At 40.8% G+C, this 18,593-nt stretch overlaps 1 protein-coding gene across 5 annotated transcripts in view; it reads right to left on the bottom strand.

Annotated features, from left to right (window-relative positions):
• Positions 1-18,593, bottom strand: part of bcas3 (BCAS3 microtubule associated cell migration factor) — a 312,938-nt gene that overhangs the window by 268,554 nt on the left and 25,791 nt on the right. For all 5 annotated transcript variants that reach the window (XM_080289123.1, XM_080289122.1, XM_080289124.1 and 2 more), the window contains exons 8-13: positions 13,191-13,298; positions 13,030-13,106; positions 8,919-8,995; positions 8,239-8,322; positions 5,957-6,127; positions 1,880-1,973 (exon numbers count right to left, since the gene is read on the bottom strand). In XM_080289123.1, the coding sequence (XP_080145249.1) occupies positions 1,880-1,973; positions 5,957-6,127; positions 8,239-8,322; positions 8,919-8,995; positions 13,030-13,106; positions 13,191-13,298 (611 nt within the window). The remainder of the gene's footprint in view (positions 1-1,879; positions 1,974-5,956; positions 6,128-8,238; positions 8,323-8,918; positions 8,996-13,029; positions 13,107-13,190; positions 13,299-18,593) is intronic.

The raw sequence follows: 18,593 nt of genomic DNA, 5'->3' as shown, positions 1-18,593 counted from the left end.
AATCCTGGCACGTGTTATCAAATGGTCAACTTAAATATTTCACCTGATCGTGATCACATTACATCAAAGCCAGATAAAGTTGGTCTGTAAATGATTTGGGAACAAAACAAGCTTTTAGTAGTGTCGGTGGTCAAAGTCAATGTTTGTTTGTGGGGTTTTTGTTGGTTTTCGTTGTTTTTTTTTAGGGGAGGAGCAAGATATCAAGAGCAACTACTTATCCTAAGCTTTACTTCTTAGCAACCTTTTTAGCTCCTTAAGATAAGTATCCTAATGGGAAAAAATATAAGCACATATTTAGTAGCTTAGCCGCATAGATGGGTAATATATGTGATTTTGTTGACAGCAGGTAGGAGAATGTGGGGTTAAGACAACCATGTCTGGCCTGTCTTTGTCTAAAATATGATCTTAAACCTCCTGAGATGGAGCTGCTAAGTTTAGTCATAAGTCTAAGTAAGTCAAGGATTCCTGGAGCTTAGAGGTCACAGGGTTAGAGTCATCTCTCAGCAGCTTCTTTATTAACTTGCACACATACACACACAGCAGGAGTAACAGAAACATACACGCAAAGATCACACACAGAAAGTGATGACGTAGCCTGTTCACACGTACAAAGCATCTAGTGTCCTTTTCTATGTGGAATGAAGTCAATGGTAAAAAAATGTTTAAACCAATGCAAGTGTTTTTGCTGCTCAACGACTCGTTTGTCACATTTGTCATGTGTTGCTCGTAAATGACAAAGAATAAACACATATTGAACACAAACACTGGTGCAAAAAAATAAAACAGAACACATCAAATTAAGTCAGCATTTGATTTGCACTGAATTCGTTTTGCACCATGATGAAGGATTTTCTTTTAAAAACAAAAGAAAGAAAAAAACAAAAGCAACAGATTACATAAAAAGACAAAACTGGGTGAATGCTTGGAACAACCTACCTGCCAAACACCGAAGAGAATGCACAACATAAAGTCCCTGATGAAGATTGCTAAAGCAGTTATTGAAATGCCTCTTCCAGGCAGCCTAACTATTGTGTTTACTTTGGATCAGACTTCAAAATAAAAGTGATTCGTGTAAAAATCTTGTTTTGGAACTATGCACAGCTTGGTCTTCTTGCAGTGCCATTCACAAGTGTTTGAAACACATCTCTACAACAGAGGTGGAGATTGCAAAGCTAGCCTACAAATACATTAAATTTTTAAACAATCTTGCTAAAGTAAATCAGATAATCCTTTAGAAGGAAAAGGCTGCTCACAGCAAATATTGATTTTATTTTTCTTTTCTCGTTTACTGCATTCTCTCTAAGATTAAGAGATAACTAACACATTTACCGTATGGGATACAATGTCTGATCTACATGTGCTTCCTTTGTTGAGGCTGGGGAAACACAGGCCAAACACTTGTTTAAGTGGAATACACACACTTGGAATTTGGCTTGGATGGTTACATCCAGCCCAACCAAAGAAACAAGACGAAGCCGCCACATGTGAGCCAAACAAACAATATGTTACCGTACACTTGAATGGACGTGTAACTGCTGTGCTGTTTTTAGTGTTCTGGTCACTGAGTGTTCAGTCTTCTTCTTCAACAGTTACGAGTGTGTGTGTGTGTGTGCGTGCACATGTTTACATATCTTTGTGAGGACAGAAAATTGGCACGCTGCTATACCTGCGGGGACGTCCTCACGAGTTTGAAGGCATATTTGAGGGTCAAAATGTGGTTTTAGTGTCAGGGTTACAATTGGGTTATGGTTAGGTTTAGGCTGAGGGTCAGGGTTAGGCATTCATTTTTGATGGTTAGGGTAAGCGGCTACGGAAAGCATTATGTCAATGAGATGTCCTCACGAAGACATGAAAACGAGCGTGTGCGTGTGTGCATTACCACTGGGGTTGAATTGCATGCAGGATATAGGTTTGTCGTGAGCTGGGAAGTGAGCCACCACTCCTTCACCGTCCGAGTCCTCACTCACCAAGACCTGGATCGTATGAACACACACACAAACAAAATCCAAATCATTTTCTAACAATGAGAACATTAAACCCAGAGAGGGACTTTCCCCTGCTCAAGGATTTCTCTCCACATTTTGGTTTGGTGTGATATTGTCACAGCAGGGTGATTTTGACATCACCCTGCTGTGAAACAGCTGGAAGTTTAACTCCTTTCCGAGTGTGCCATTGCCCTCTTGTGGACAGAATATAATAAGCATGTTACCTGAAATAAGACAAGTAAGCACTTTGTTGAAAAACCCACTTCTTCTGGTCAAAGAAAATATGAATCATCATAATTTGAGCTGTATTTCATTAGCGCTAGCGCTTTACAAAGATGCTGTACTGAGACCAGTGTGGACAGGATATGGCCTAACAACAGAGACAAGAATATGGACAAATTTACTTTGGCAATGATGTGGCTTTTCACATGTGGCTTTGACAATACCCCATGACACAGGGTCTTCCCGTAAACAGGCACAAACTGCCATCAAATTCAGAACTGGCTTTCCCCTTGTGCAACTTGCCAACAAAAATGAAATTGTAAGTTATTTTGTACAACTAGAGGCTGCTCCTAAATCTCCATACAAAGTCTGCTGTCAATACTGGGACAAATCTAACACAGGCTGTGCTGAGACCAGGAGCTGGCAGAAAACTCCTTTAGTCACACAGAGAGATTAGACATAAGCCCAGACATGAGGCCACTTTGTGCAGAAGTACCGGTGTTTGAGAACACACACTCTTGTTTAAAAGAGTTAAATGTGGCCCCGGTGTTGCACTACGGATGTCAGGAAAGCTGGCCAAACATTTAAAATCTAAGCTAGTCCAAACAAGATAGCCTCTAAAAACTAAAAGGATTTTGTCTCACACTCCAAGCAAGATCTTAAGGATCCAGGGGGAAAAAGGGGAAAAGGCGGGAGAACAGCATGAACAGAAAGAGGCTGGTGACATGAAGCAGATCACTTTTATTACAGTGCAAGCAGACAATGTTGTTCTGTTAGGGAATCCTGCTGGAGCCCTTTGAAACAAGAGTGTCCTCCAGAGAACCGAGCCCCTGTTACACAGGGGAGTGTGTGTGTGTGTGTGTGTGTGTGTGTGTGTGTGTGTTGAGGCTGCTGTTCCAAATAAGGAGCAGTGATACAATGTAGCTCCAACCTCATCCAACTGGAAGCGATGGGAATGTCTTGGATCTCCACAACGACACAGGAGCTCACCTCAATCATATTCGTGACTTCTCTCATCTCTCCAGAATTTACACCTCCAACCTCCGTCTTAATACACTCTCGACTGTCCCCACCCCTACTACTCCCTTCAACCTCCATTTCTCCTACACTCTGAGTGCACCCCTCCCTCCTTGCCTGGCCTCATCAGTGTTTACGGCCAGTGTATGGTTGCAGTGTGTCGCCTGGTGACAGAGTGCAGACCCACTTCTGAAGGCTTAGATCCAACTTATAAGACTACGGGCTGGTTACAGGGCGGTTACAGTCGCAGAGGAAAGGAGAAGGCAGAATGTGTGTGGTGATAACATCACTGACAAACTGTACTACGTATGAAAACACACCTCATTAAAAATGTGACCGCTCCTGCAGTGTGATTAATCACAGTTTGGAGAGGCTGAGGAAAATTCAGGGATAAAAGCTTTTAGCATTTCTTTTGCAATTAAGAGGAAGCCAACTGGTCAATCTGTAAACGAGGTTAGTGCAGCATATTTTCATTCTTACTATAACACACACCTAAGCTAGTCAGACCCAGAGTCAGGATAATAGATGCAAACTTACCTTAGTCATTTATGGAATGACACTATTTTTGGGGGGACACGTTCTGATTTTTTAGCGGCTTCCTTTCCTTTTTATTAGACTGTTTATTGTGATAACTCCTGGTGACCTTTGTTGTTGGTTGGAAGTTGTTTTCAAATTGCACTGCAAAATAATTACATGCACCAAACATTTACCAATATACTTTTCTATTTATTTATTTATTATTGCAAATACATCATTGTATACAACTTTAAAGGTTGAGTAGAGTCGTGCTCGGTGTTACATCAACCATAATTCATGCTTTGAAATATCAGTGAACAATAAAAATTTATTTTAGCGATTTAAAATTATGTTATTTGGTTTGTTGTGCATTTTTATTACTTAATATTTATATTTAATGTATAATTTTTTAACTTACTAAATTTATTAATTTAGCTTAATTTTAATTGCCTTAACAAATGCATCAAAGCTACAATGGGATTAAAAAAATATCCCCAAAAATATTAATGTATTACTTCTCTAAACAGGGCACAATAACCTGAAGACCATCTGTAACACTAATAATGCCTTTTTGCTGCATTACGCCACAAAATTGTAAACCACTGACAGCTAAAGTGAATAACAACAACTTTCTTGTTACAATAAAATAAACAGCAACAGCCTCTCCAAGCATCTCCTCTACAAAGTGTAAAAATTATATATATTTAAAAAAATTACTCCAAAAAATACGTCCAGAAAATGAATTTCCTACAGTCTTAAATCCAGGACCTGATTTAGCATGTGGTGCATTGAGTCAGCCTCGAGCTTCATGTCAGGTTGCAGCTGCATGTTTACAAAGTGTCTCTGTCACCAGCACGGCCAAAACAGACAGAACTCTGGCTAAAAGCTCAGTTGTTAAAATATGCAGCATATCTAACTCACACCTTTAGGTTAGTCGTGCAGAGCCAGGTAAAAGAGACTGAGTGAGTCCAAGCCACCAAGCCTGCTTCTTGCCAAGCCACAGAGGCAAAGTTTTATTTACCTGGGACATACATGATGAGACCAAGGAAGCAAAAAGCCCATTTGCTGTGTGTGTCTAAGCAGTAACTTTCTATAAAAGTCACTTAAACAAGGCTGTCAGGTGGTAACAGTGAACCCAGTTATATATATATATATATATATATATATATATATATATATATATATATATATATATATATATATATATATATATATATATAAATCACAATTAAACTTATTTAAAGAATACTTTGCAAACAGCAAACAGTAAGACAAGACGAAGCAGGAATGACTTTATGTTGGTCCATCCACTGAATCTAGTGTTGTTAACTTGTGACCAACCTAATATACAAGCTGGTGACAAATGAGAGGCAAACCAACATAAATGTTTTAACAGGGTGTTTTTCGCTCCACAGCTGCTTGCCATGAACTGCAACAGTGTGTGAAACTGCAGGGATGAACATCGTTCTTCCATTTAATCTTTTGGCCCAGTAAGTCATAGCAGAGGTGTTTGATTGGTTGAGGCCAACAGCATATTATTGATATAATGTTTGTACTCTGTGATCTACTGAAGGAGTCTTTAGCTTGAATTCCTTGCCTGCTCATTTATTCCACAGACGGAAAACAAGACATATTAAGAATTCTGCTGTTGCTGGTGTTGCATTGTTTATTGCTCACCACATTAATAATGTGCATGGCCCCATTTTCTTTTTTTAAGATGCCATTCCTCAGTGAATGCAGGAGGTGCTCACTTTAATGGATGTTGTAAGACTGTAATGGTCAGTTTTGTCTTTGTATACTGGAAACCCTTCAGCAAATTAATAGGAGACATTATCCTGCAACTCAATTCCTCGGATGAACACAATGGCAAAGCATCATAGACTGTATATAAAAGATGGTATCACTGACTGGTTTGTGAAGCACCGGTTTAAAGGGGTACCAACCATTTACCATAGAAACCCAACTACAGATGAGCAAACGATTGAATGTCAAAGCAGTATAAGAGTTTACCTTTACACTCTGCATCCACTCGACTCTCTCAGCACGAGTGTTTAATTAAACTACAAGACACGGAAGGCTTGTAGTTTAATTGCAACTGCTGCAATGAGATATCTCCTTCGATTTGAGGTCAATACCAACTAAAAAAAGCATCACAGTTAATACTAATAAAATGTAGTATTTTAAAATCATTTCAAGCAGCAAACAACTGAACTGACCTGTCCTTCTCCAACACTGTGTGTGTCAATAATGGTGACCACACCGGGGTTGTGTGGGCTGCGACGGCTTGCACTGTGAGATGTGCCCTCCTCGTCTGGAGTGCTTGCCGGTATGGTGCCTGCTAGCTGGGTCACGACTTTACCGACCATCGTCAGACCTGTTTTTAAAGTCTGAGGAAGAAAGAAAAAAAATATAATACACACCTGATGTTATATATTCCCAAGCAATATATTCTACATCTATGTGATATCTTTGGTTTGGGTTGCAGTGCGCATACGTGCTTCTGTGCATGGGTGCATGTATACAGCATGTTCACTTGATGCCGGCTGATGGCTCGCAGTGCTGATGACTTGACTGCAGCCATAGAAGACACGTGCGTGCGCGGGAGGCTCCTCTGTGTCCGCTTAAGGCCCAGCCAGGGTGTCTGCCTCAAACACACCTCTGTGGCTCGATTGAGGGAAATGGATAGTGCTGCTTAAGTGGAGTCTATCTCACCTACTACACTGTCTTACTCTAATGGAGTCCAGTGTGTGTGACTGTGTGTTTGTGTGTGTGTAAGCACCAAAGGGGCCCCGGAGAGCCTAATCAGGCATTCAGACTAGGCGGCCCTGTCAATACAGTGTGGCGCCTTGCATATGTTGGGTCTGGGGATCACCCGCTGTCTCTCTTTGCCACTTGACCAGACACACTAACAGTGGATGCTACGTGCATGCACTGGGGTGTGTGTGAGTGTGTAAAATGCAAGAAAAGCCATCAATTATTAAGTGAGGCGTTTGGCTCCTAATTGATCAACACTAATGTGTTTTCTAATCACTGCAGTTGTGGAGTTCTTAGTAGTCCAAACAGGAGTTATTGATTTCCTAGCGCGCAGGGGGGGTTTGGAGGAAGATCATGCCTCAGGGCTCACAACACTTACACACGCAGAGCTGATGTTACTATCTAAACACGATACAGCCTAATCTTTATGTGAACGGTCTTTCTTAATTATACACCCAGGAATGACAGGCAACAGGACTTTTGTGCTACATAAATTCCCTGTAAGACAGAAAATTCAGAACAGCCCAGTCGGTCAGCGCCACTGCCTTCTCTCTCTTTTTTATAAACAAAAGCCATTATACTTTAATGCTGCCCCCGCCCTCCTCCTTTTCTGTTCCCATGTCTCTGGATGTCAGCACTAAGAGCCAGCGTGTCGCGCCACAAGCCAAAGGGAGATACCTTGTCATCCATATTGAGATATATGGTCCTAAACGAGGAGAGGGCGGGCAAGCAGACTGCCTGTCTGCATATCAATACCCCCTGCAATTGTCAACCCATCACCATGCTGCTAATCTGTTAGAAAGACAGTTGTCTTTTTGATGTATAGCCTTGTTACCCCACTAATGAGTCATCTTCGCACTAGCTGTGAGATCCACGTGCTCTTTGGAATCAATTAGCCCTTCTTCTGTGACCAAGTGGAGAAACAGACTAGAACCATATGAGGAGCTAGTTCGTCTGCACGTGTTAGCAAGTTGCTTTATTGGCCCAGGATTTTATTTCACCTGGTATCAAAGAGAGCGCTGCTGGCTGTTAGTGAGCCATCTTAGAGCCACTTCCCCATGATGCTGACTGAAACAAGACCAATGAAGAGAAACAGATTATAGTGGGAAGCGGGAGATCAGCAGGTTGATGAAGTGTCTCATAAGCTTAGCCACAGTCGGCCAGGCGGCACAGGTGGATCCAATGTCAGCACATTTACAGATGGTGCCGGCAGAGCTGGAAATACCATCTTCTGTGCCGTTTTATCTGAGTGTCAAGCTTACCGTAGGACGTTCAGACTGATTACAGCCATATTGTGAGAACGTGAGTATAGTTTTGAATGTAGTTTTACATGTTCATAAGAACTCACACCTATCTAATAATTAATCCAGAGCAACGTCTCAGTTGATTCGCTATCTAGAACCATAAATTTTAGCTCATGAATGCCAATCTGAGCGTGTATGGACTTTGAGAGGAGATAATGTAATGTTTTTTATCTGAAATACACTTTAAAAAAATAATAGCCAGACATGTTCTCCTGTGCATTTCTTTTATGTTCACACCTATATATAAATAAAGCTGTGACACATTCGGCGTACTTCTCCTGAACACAGTGCTTTAGAGAATGCCATTTAGGATGTTATTTATTAGGATTTTTTATTTATTTACTTTTGAGGAAGAAGAAGAAAACCTAAGAATCTCGATGAGAGAGAACGATAACACATGTAGAGAAAAACAGTTAAATGTGTGTTTGTACATCACTTACTTTGGCAGCGTTGATCACTGTGGCGGTATAAGACTGTGCATTGTCACCACAGGCTCCTCCACGAGACTGGTGACATCTTATCAACTGGAAAAAAGGTAGATTTACTAATAAACAAGACGTATAACGGACGTCCGAGGGAGATGAACGAAGAGGTAAATTTGGGAGAATTAACCCAGATGCAGGCATTTAAAAGGTTTCCCTCTTCACTCTTTAGAGGAAATTGGTTTTGTCGTCAAAGACAGGCTGCACGACCAAACAGCCTGCTCTGATTAATTTCATATACAATATCACTGGAATAGCTCCGTCCCAGTATTACTCTTGAAAAACTAGATTTGGTCATTTCTGAAAATCCGTAGGCACAAACAGCAGCCCCATCTGTCAATTACTTGAGTGGGCCAGCACCAAAACACTACTTCACATTAAAAGTATTACAGGATGCACAATAGAACATTCTGGTTTTTGTAAATACTTAACAATCCCATTAAACAGAAAACTCCAGTACATCTGCTGATTTTCAAAATGTTATCATCTCTAGTGGACTCTTCTTGGAATGAGTTGTTTATCCAGACAGATTAAAGAGGCAGAAAATAGATAAAATGCATTTTTTTGGATTGTAAATATGTCGCTTCTCTGATAAGGCACTTCTGCACTGGATGAATATGTGTGTATGTGCAGACTACCTTGTTCTCAGCATAGGCTAGCCAACGGCTTCCCAGAGCTATTGGATTGAGGCTGGGGCCGGGGCAGGGATAGCAGCCTGGAAAGACACAATGACGGCCATAAGACAGTGAGGACAGAGACATACAGAAACAGATATGAAATAAACTAAAAAAAAACAACAAAGAAAAACAGGATTGCAGACAAACCAACTCATGCTCTTTTACTGCTTTTTTCAGGTCAATTTACCTTTTTAACTAATAAATTTCTAATAATGGAGACAGCTGGTGCTTCAGTTCAGTCCCTGCCACTCAAAGACTTACGATTCATCTCACTGTCAATAAGAGCAGGCTTACAGTCAAACAGAATATTTAGAGTGGTGTGGATTATGTTGATTGAAGAATTGAGTCCAATTTTACAACTTGTAAGAAGATTTTGCACAAATTAATCAATACAAGTGTGGTCAAGTGACATTATTAAGACAGTCTATACCTTTTTGAGACAATCTCTTATTTAAGCTACTTTGGTAAGTAACCTCATGACTGAAGGTCTGCCATAAAACAGGAACTCCTCCCTGGAGAGTGTCTGAAACCATCTTAAACCGCGTGTTTGTGGGGAGTTTCTTGTTTTGGAAAATAAACGGGAGTCTGATGAGGCTGACGTGTGTGTGTGTGTGTGTGTGTGTGTGTGTGTGTGTGTGTGTGTGTGTGTGTGTGTGTGTGTGTGTGTGTGTGTACACCCAGGATGACCTAATGGAGACTGGTACCCAATAAAATTGAAGATGGCTCCTCTGGTGATTGACCAACACAATAACCCTTATGGGGATATAGACAAACGCACAAACAGGATGACACACATGTGTTGTCATCACAGATTAAAATAGTAACCAGTGCTGAATGACGAATAAAACTCTTCACAAACGCTAAAATCGCATATTTTTCTCTTTTTATCGATGTAGAAGTAAACACTGGCACAAGTGGAACGTGTTTTAACCAATACCATATCTGACAGGAGTTTGCTCTTCAAGACAGAATCAACCAAAACCAGGCCTGCATGTGCCCGTAAACAGAATGAATAAATTATTGATTTCATCATAAATATCTTTAAATGTAAGCAGACACAGACAGTGACAGTCTCTCCTTCCCAGTATGGCAAACACACAAAGCAGCAAAATGCTGATCCAGTGATGATCTTTTAAAAAGGTAGGTGTTTGTCTCACACGTGCACAAACATGCAAACACACTTAGCTGATGTAAGTGCACAGAGGTGTGGGGCAAATGGCTTGCTGACAATAATTTATTGCTCAGGGAGCAGATGAGGTGGAGGCTTTAGTGTACTGTGTTGGGGAAGGAGCCGATAGGAGGGTCGGTGGGAGTTTTAGGTGAGTCACAAGGGTTGCTGGTGATGCCAGAGAAGGTTTTTTTGCCCCTCCAAGGCCAAGCAAGACAGAAAGTGTCTGACATCCTGGGTGGAGAGCATGTGACTAAACCAGAAGAGGGAAAAGACTTGATGGATGGATCGGCTGATCTTTCTTCTCCGATACTCCCAGTTTTTAGAAGGTTCTTTTTCCTTCCTGAACATACAGGCCAGGTTTTCACCCAAGCCAGCAAAATCCTTTCTGTGAGACACAAGATGCTCAGTCTAAACTATTTGTTGCATAAAAAAACAACAACATTTGAAAAATCCCACAAAGATTTAACATTACAATATAAAAAATGTTTTTGAACAGGTGTTGTTTAAATAAAATTGAAACTCCTCTTTTCACAAGAAAGTGAAAAATCACTTTCTTGCAATCCAAAAGTGCACGAGCACACCTGGTCAGTGTGCGTGAGGTCAATAATGCACATGCCTGGATTTTTTATGCAGGTTTTAAGGTCAAATATTTGAATGGCTGTTGCATCGTTTTGGCTTTACACTAAATGTTTGACTGCTGGCTGCTTCATCCCACTATTATGATTCAAATTAATAAAGGACTCATCTGAAATCTAATTAGCTGAAAAGCTTCTACAAACATCCATCTCTAAATCTAAGTATTATCTCTAACGTGCCCACATAAAGTAAACATTTTGTACAAGCAATTTCAAAAGAGCTCAACCCAAGTAAAAAAAATCCCAGATTCGGGGAAATAAATTATAAAAACAAAAAACAAAACAAAAAAAAACACATGATGAAGAAGAAAAAGCTGAATGTGACAGAGATAGAAACACAAACTAATGAACACTGAATACAAACTGTCGATAGAGGAAATTCAGAAGCTCTACTCTCAAAATGTAAAGCGACTTCACCTGCTACAAGCAAAAAAATGTGAATTTCCTGAAAGTGGCAAAAAAGAACAGGAATAATTTTAACAGAAGAACACATGAAGAAAACCAGTACTCGCCAATTTTGCTGTGGCATGCAAACACAGGTTGTAAAAGACAACCTTTGTGTTTGAAAAGACGTCTGCGACAAAGCTGCATAGCAGCACCAAACACTTCCATGAGCAGTGTGTGGACAGCATCACGTTTGAGGCTGGGCCTGAATGCCTCGGAAACATTTACGAAACAATGAACTCAAAAGTATTATTAAGACATACATGTGAAGGTCAGGGCAGCAGCACATGACCAAGTGTGTTTTACTTAAAATTTCCAGGACTGATAAACAGTAAGTCAATTAAAGACTAACGTTGAGGGACACAGTTCGAAAACTTGCTTCCAGTTACGTTTTATCAGAAAGGGAAAACTTTTGGTTTCAAACGCATATGAAAAGTAGTCGTCGTCTTGTTTATGAATCCTCAAACGTTTCCACACACACTTTTTGTAAAAACACATTAAGGACTACGATTGTGAGTCGTCCCATTCAAAAGCCAAACAGGACTGAGCAGAGGGGAATGAAAGTGTGTTTCTGGGGCTGAGCAAGCACCAGCTAGGAGCACACACACCACTCGATGCAAAGCAAGAACATAAACAAGGGACAAACACTAAGTGCTCATGAAAACATGACATGCCCACCATCACATCCCTGGAGAAGAAGAGCACATGCAGAGGTAGAATTGCTCATCCAAAGCAGATCTCCCCACATCACAGGACCCTTTGTTTACTGCTTTTATGGCCAAAACAGACCAAACGATGTTATGAAGAGGAGGCCCCTGCATTCAGAAACGATTAATAACTATTGAATATGTTTGGTTTCCTGCTGCCCAGACGCTGATAGGGAAGGCAGGCAGACAAAGAGGAGACACATTAAAGCCAGCCAGTAAGGTCAGTTTACTCCAGTCAATGACTTAAGTAGACAGCAATGGCCTTGTAATACAGTCTGGCATTTCTTTCACAGACTCCCTGAGCAGAGACGGCAGGTACAGCCGGGAGGATGCGAGGGCTGTGTCGTAAACAGTTTTCCTGTGCTGAGCTTCAAATGAAGGGTCTCACCATCTTGTCTTGATAAAAGCAGTTTAGTCACAATGCGATGCTTAAGAGGATTCCACTCCAGCAGGTCTTGGTGGCTTGTATTATAATCAATGATGTGCCTTGTATTTGTTTGGGTTGTGTGATGCGGGCATGACAGACTTGCTGATCATGTTTGGAAAGATTAAGTTTGAAGAAAGAATTTTACGTGACTGGCACTGTTTGTTTGTGCTACTACACAAAGTACAGGGCTGGGGTTTGGCCCCGTGTTTGATAAATACATATTTCTACAATAAAATAATGACAGGCCACATGTGACAACAATCATTCTTGTTTTTGATGTGAAAAGCAATTGATTTCTGTAACCTATTAAAACCTCCCTCTCTTTTTTTGCCAGATTATGTAGCAGGCTGAGAGAATTGAAAGAAGACGTATTCTATGCATTTTAATGTTTGTCATTTCTTGTCGTTCTCAGAGAGTAGCTTTGCATGATTCACAGTCGAAAAAAGCAACACTTATTTGCCTCATGTTGGGTTAGTGCAGCCGCTCGGCTCACCTCAATCCCAGGTGAGCTCTGTTCTCACAGCTAGAGCCGAGTTGATACACAGCAGTAGAAACCAGAGCACCCAGAGAACGGAACAACCACTCTTTTCCAACTTCATTATTTAAAACTTTTGCCATGTTCGATATGAACAATTACCCCTGGAGCAGTAAATAAGCATTATAGGACTCATGTGTTTAATATTCTTACTTGTAACAAAGAACTTCTTGGTGAATGTGCAGCTGTCAAATGCTGCAATCTTCTCTTGCAGGCTCACAACAAGGATACTGTGAGAAGGAAAAAACATTCATGTGACTACATGACAAAAGTCTTTTTAAATGCATTTACTTATTCTGTTTAGCCAAACTCACTGTTTGTTGCAGTGGAGGTCATAGATAGGCGTCTTGAACTGAATTGATTTAACCATTTCCCCCGTCCTTAGCGAATACAGGTCAGCGCAGCAGTAGGGGGGGCTCGTCCTGGAGAAAAGAAAAAAAAAGGGCAACATTTTTAAACACCATTAATTTTAAAGTGTTTGAAAACTTTATGAACTGATAATCTAGTAACCACTGATAAAACACTGGGACTTCAGACTTTCACCCAAACGCTTCACTTTTTCCATTTGTAACTAAACTTTAAATTGTGGAAAGTAAAGCACACTAATAACATGCTTAAAAAAAGCAAAACACACCTGATATTCTTTGTACAATGAAAGTTACTGCTTTGTCAAAAACTGTAGGTTTCTTTTCTTTCACCTTTCAGTCCCATTCATCCCTTCATCGCGGTTGCCTAGGTGACCCTCTAGCAAGGTCATATGTCAATCAACAATCTTCTCTCTCACTGGTAGTCTCATCATCCGCTCATCAATCATGGGTCTCACCCACTTCTCATGGCCCATAGTTATTTTGCCTGAAGTCACTTCCAGCGTGTGTGCAGTTTAACAGGTTTCCAACAGACACGAGTTTTCAGGTAATTAACAGAATTACATCTGCAGGAATGAAAAGTCCTGTTTTCTACTTTAACTTTGTGATTTTGGTGGTCAGTTTTTCATTTAAGGCTTTATCACTGAACTTGTCGAAACAGATCTACTTTTTGGGAGACCAGCATCGTATGCATGATTCAAAGTAACCAATATAGGTGGCTTATATAATCCAAAGCTGCAGGATTACTACACAGAAGGCTTAGCATGAGCAGCATGTTAGCAGAGCTCCTCAGAAGGCATTCGGGCACTGTTGTCAGCTTTAGGTCACGCGTGTTTTGGGAGTGCTCACAGACCAATCACACAATCGTTGTGATTACGTGCATTAATGTATGAAAACAAACTTGAAGCACAAAAATTTATTTGATTTCCCGACGTCCCACTGCCCTGCACCTTCTGGGAATCCAGAGTAAAGGGGAGTAACATGAAGGGCAAAAGGGGAAATGCTTTGTCATGAAACACATTTACTAGAAGCCCTTCTATCAACACAGCAAAGAAGAGGGGTGTGTAAGGGAGCTTATCCAACAGCAGGCAACGGCTGCTAGAACAGGAAAATTTAGACATAAATCTTAATCAAGAGACTCCCCTCCACTACCCCCCGTCCCTTGTGCCCCTTCTCTGTCTCTGCGAGGAACGCCTCTACTGCTCTTCCATTCTCTGTCAACCTTGGCAGGGCCTGTGGTGCCGTGTTGGCTGAGGATTCAGGGGTGAACTGTAGTGTTAGTTTTGTTTTTTGAGCCATAGGACGAAGTGCTTTCAACAGTCCATTTAGTCTGCTTGTGCATACTAAGTGTAGATACATACCTCATCAGTCTCAGCATGGATACTTTTTGGACAAATGGAAGGCAGTGATTCTAAAATATAACAATGACTTTCATGGCAGATTAAAGGGAAACGGTGTGATATAAAACTTCAAATTCTGTTGAATGGAGTAAAAAAACCAAAACAATTAAAAACATGTTACAGAGAAGCACAAAAACAGCTGCACACTAGCACTGATTATATCAACATTGTGAAAGTTAGGTGAAGAAGGAGAGTCGACATGATCGATAACATCCCTTTACTGATGAGTAGAGCCAGTGGAAGACACCATTAGGAAGTGGCTTCAACAGCAGACAGCTACTACCAAGTTACAGCAACTCCCACCGAGGGAAATCTGGACATTATTCAAATGAAGACATCATTATGGAAAGACCTTCATCCATTACAAGAGACAGATGACCTCAGCCACGTTGAATATTCCAGCAGCACACCCTGTTCTGACCGACTCCTGCGTCAAGGTCCATCTGCCGTGCCAGTCTTCACTATTGCTTTTCTTCTTTGTCTGTCACTCTGATTCAAAACTATCGCACAAAATAAACCCACTGTGTAATATACCAAAGGCAAACCATGGAAAACATACATGACATTATCAGGAGACCCCAAAAAAGCCATTTACAGATAAGGAACAGGATCGAGTGTGATACCTCTAAAGTGCCTGTTTATGAGAATCAGTGGGTCACAGCCAGCGAGGGCTTTCAATTTGTTATAACCCTTTACTCATATGAGAGCGTTGATGCATCACAACAACACAATTTACAGCCAATAATCATGCAACATGTTCGCAATGACTAGCAATGCTAACATCCTAATGTTCACTACAACCACCACATCAGTTTAGATGTTAGCATCCTAACACCAACCTATCAGCACCAAGTTCAACTGCAGGTGAGCCTAACATCCTTTTTGTTGGATGAAAAGTAAGGAAACAATGTTCACAAGACTAGAATAGATGTAGAAAATATAATGTTAATAGTTCAGAGCCTTGCTGTGATCTTTCACTGGTGCCCAGAAACTGCAGTGATGTTGGTGTGTTGCAATAAAAAGATTCAATAATCAAATGTGTCTCTGTAAGCACAGGCCCTTGGAATATGCCCACCCTTTATTTGATTGACCAACGTACCTTGTTACCGAACGGCAGAGCAGACGCATCAAGGCAAAATCTGAGCAAACAGTCTATTATGTGTGAACTGATCCAGCATTTTTTTGTTAGATTCTTCTGCAGCAACACCTTCATCACTCTAGTCTTAGTTAAGTAAACAAGGCTGACGCATTTTTGGCACAATGCTTTTGGCACTCTGAATCCATCCATACCACGTTTTCCAATGCAGGAAGTGCTTAATGGACCTGGTGATAGAGCACCCAACTTGTCTTTACCCCAAACAGCCTTCTCTTCAGCCCTCCTCTTCTCTCATTTCTTCCACCCTGGATTCCATGGTTCTTATGTACACTCTCGCTGTATTTGTGCAGTGTTTCACATGTCTCATGACTACTGGGCCATCATTTCAACTTGAAAAATCCTGCAGACTGATATTTGTTGAAGATGTGTTAAAGATGGAAGAATCTCAACAACTTGTTCATTATGACAAGCTGGAGTGCTGCAGAGATTAAAAATGTAGATGATGTTTTCACAAACTTGTCTAGCCTTTAGCTTCTTTTTATGTTATACAGTGCACCCAGAAAGTATCCACGGTGCTTCACTTAATCCTTTACAACTAGTAATAGCTGTAAAAGTAGCAGAAGCAGTAAGAAGCAGATAGTAGCAGTAACAGAATTTCCCAAATATGGAATAAGTAAAGTTTTCCTATTTCATAAGTGGTGTTTTAGGAACACAATCCTGTGGAACACTCTGTCAACATCTGTTTAAAAATCAGCTTGGACAGCACAGACACAAACACGACTTCACCACTCACTGCTAACACACACATGCACGCACACTCTCGCAAATGCACATGTGTTAGGTAAGATCAGAGGCACTAAAATCTGACATGCACGTTTTTTTTTCCTTAACACAAACAAAGGGAGGAACACACACCCAGAGATGCAAAATGAAATAACTGCTGCAACAATACCCAGCAACTATCTTGATGACTGATACAAGAGTGAAACTCTAAGGGAACATTATGTGTTACACATCCACACACGCTTACGCACAAACATTTATACACACAGGTACATACTAACGTTCTTTTGTATATTTCCGAAGCTAAACAGCAAAGGCGCCAAGTGAGAAGTTGGGTCACAACCTAAGCCTAGATTTTAAACACTGTCTCAAGACCAAGTGTGGACTGTGTTTTTCTGCCTGGATGCTAACCCAGCTAATCCAAGTGTGTTCGTCCCTCCAGTGGCTCCTGCCCCTTTAGGAAGACAGAAGATGTGCCGTGGAAAAAGTTTCTAAGAATCCCCGTTTCATTTTTCCATCCTGACAGTTAATGTCTCCGTCAACATTTCAATGGTGCTCGCCCTGCAAGTACAGCGACCAATACCAATCAAGAATACTGGCATTAAGATTAATCCGAAAATTTCGCTCAACGATAATTTACTTTCAGGCGGCTGCATCATTGATTTCAGCATTATCAGAGTCCGATCAATCCAATTCAAAGCTCTATCCCGAAAAATGGGCCCCTGGAATTGATTCAAAGGGACAATGATAACCCACTGTTATAGAATCAAAATGGCACAGGGTTCAATTGTTTTGCTTTTGCAGTATTTTAACAAATGACCTAGTTCTAATGGAGGCAATGTGGGGTCAGATGTAATAAGATTTCCTGATGCCGGGGACACTGGGGCGTAGGTTGAAAGCAAGGCTAAATCACAATTATCATTATGGATCATGGCGGGATGTCAGTCCTTGCACATGTTAAGGTGACGCCGAGCACCATTGCCCAGCTCAGTAACAGGCCTATTATGATGGCCCTATTAGATCAATGTGTCAATTACTATTACTCAAACTGGCCCTTGGGTCTGAAAGGATATAAAATGAGGGAGATGGAGGAAAAGGGGCTTGGCTCATTTACTTCCTGTGACAGGACAAGAAGCTACTCCAAAAATTAAGGAGAAAATGTAAAGGGCTTGTCAGATACAGAACTTGAAAACGGCAAAATGACAACAGAACATGGTTAGAGAGAGAGAAACTACATTTCTGTTAAATTCGTCTGTTGTGGGATACGATGGCATAAAGAGGACCTTGTATCTTGGAGGACTTGAGTGTCAAACTTTAGTATTTTTATGTTCCAACCAGAATGCCAGCCTCAGACACGCTGTGTCCTTCTTGTGAAACCGAGTGAAAAGTTAGGGGATGAACACAGTCGAACAGTATTTGTTCTCTGGGGAGCATTGGGAACATCTACATTTAATGTCACAGCAAAGTCGCTGAGGTATTTTAAACCAAAAATGTCAACATGATCGCCAAGGCTTTTAGTCTGGGGAAGAATGGCACAGCAACCAATTTACCAATGTTTCTATGATTGTATATTTAAAATAGCATTTTAGTCCTTAAGAAATGTAACTTCTTTGAAAAAAATAGTGTCACCATTGAAACTACAGTACGAGCACCTGTAGGCTAGGAAGATCAACCACATAGAAATTGTAAGACTTGAGTTGCGGTCAGTTTGGGACGGTCCAGAATTTTCTGAATTTAAATTGCTGTGGGCATAAAACAAGTACAGGGCAGACTTGCTGAATGCATAACTATTTCAGATGGTCTTACAGTAAATGCTGGCTGCTTGGGTCATTTTTGTCTTCTACTACTCTGCACAGTGCCACATTTATAAGCATGCATTTTAATTTTAGATACACAACGGTTTACAACGGTCATTAGGGGCTATTATGGATGGCACGTGTCTTATTATTGTGTCATTACTTCCTCCTGGATTAAACATACTGACATCTGTCACTTTTCCTTTGAGGCAATCTGCACACGTCTTTCCATGAATGTGAACTTAAACCGGGAGATCCAAACCACAAGATTTCATGT

This window comes from Astatotilapia calliptera, chromosome 14 (assembly GCF_964374335.1).
Source record: "Astatotilapia calliptera chromosome 14, fAstCal68.1, whole genome shotgun sequence".
NCBI lineage: Eukaryota > Metazoa > Chordata > Actinopteri > Cichliformes > Cichlidae > Astatotilapia > Astatotilapia calliptera.
This window is presented reverse-complemented; position numbering and strand designations above follow the sequence as displayed.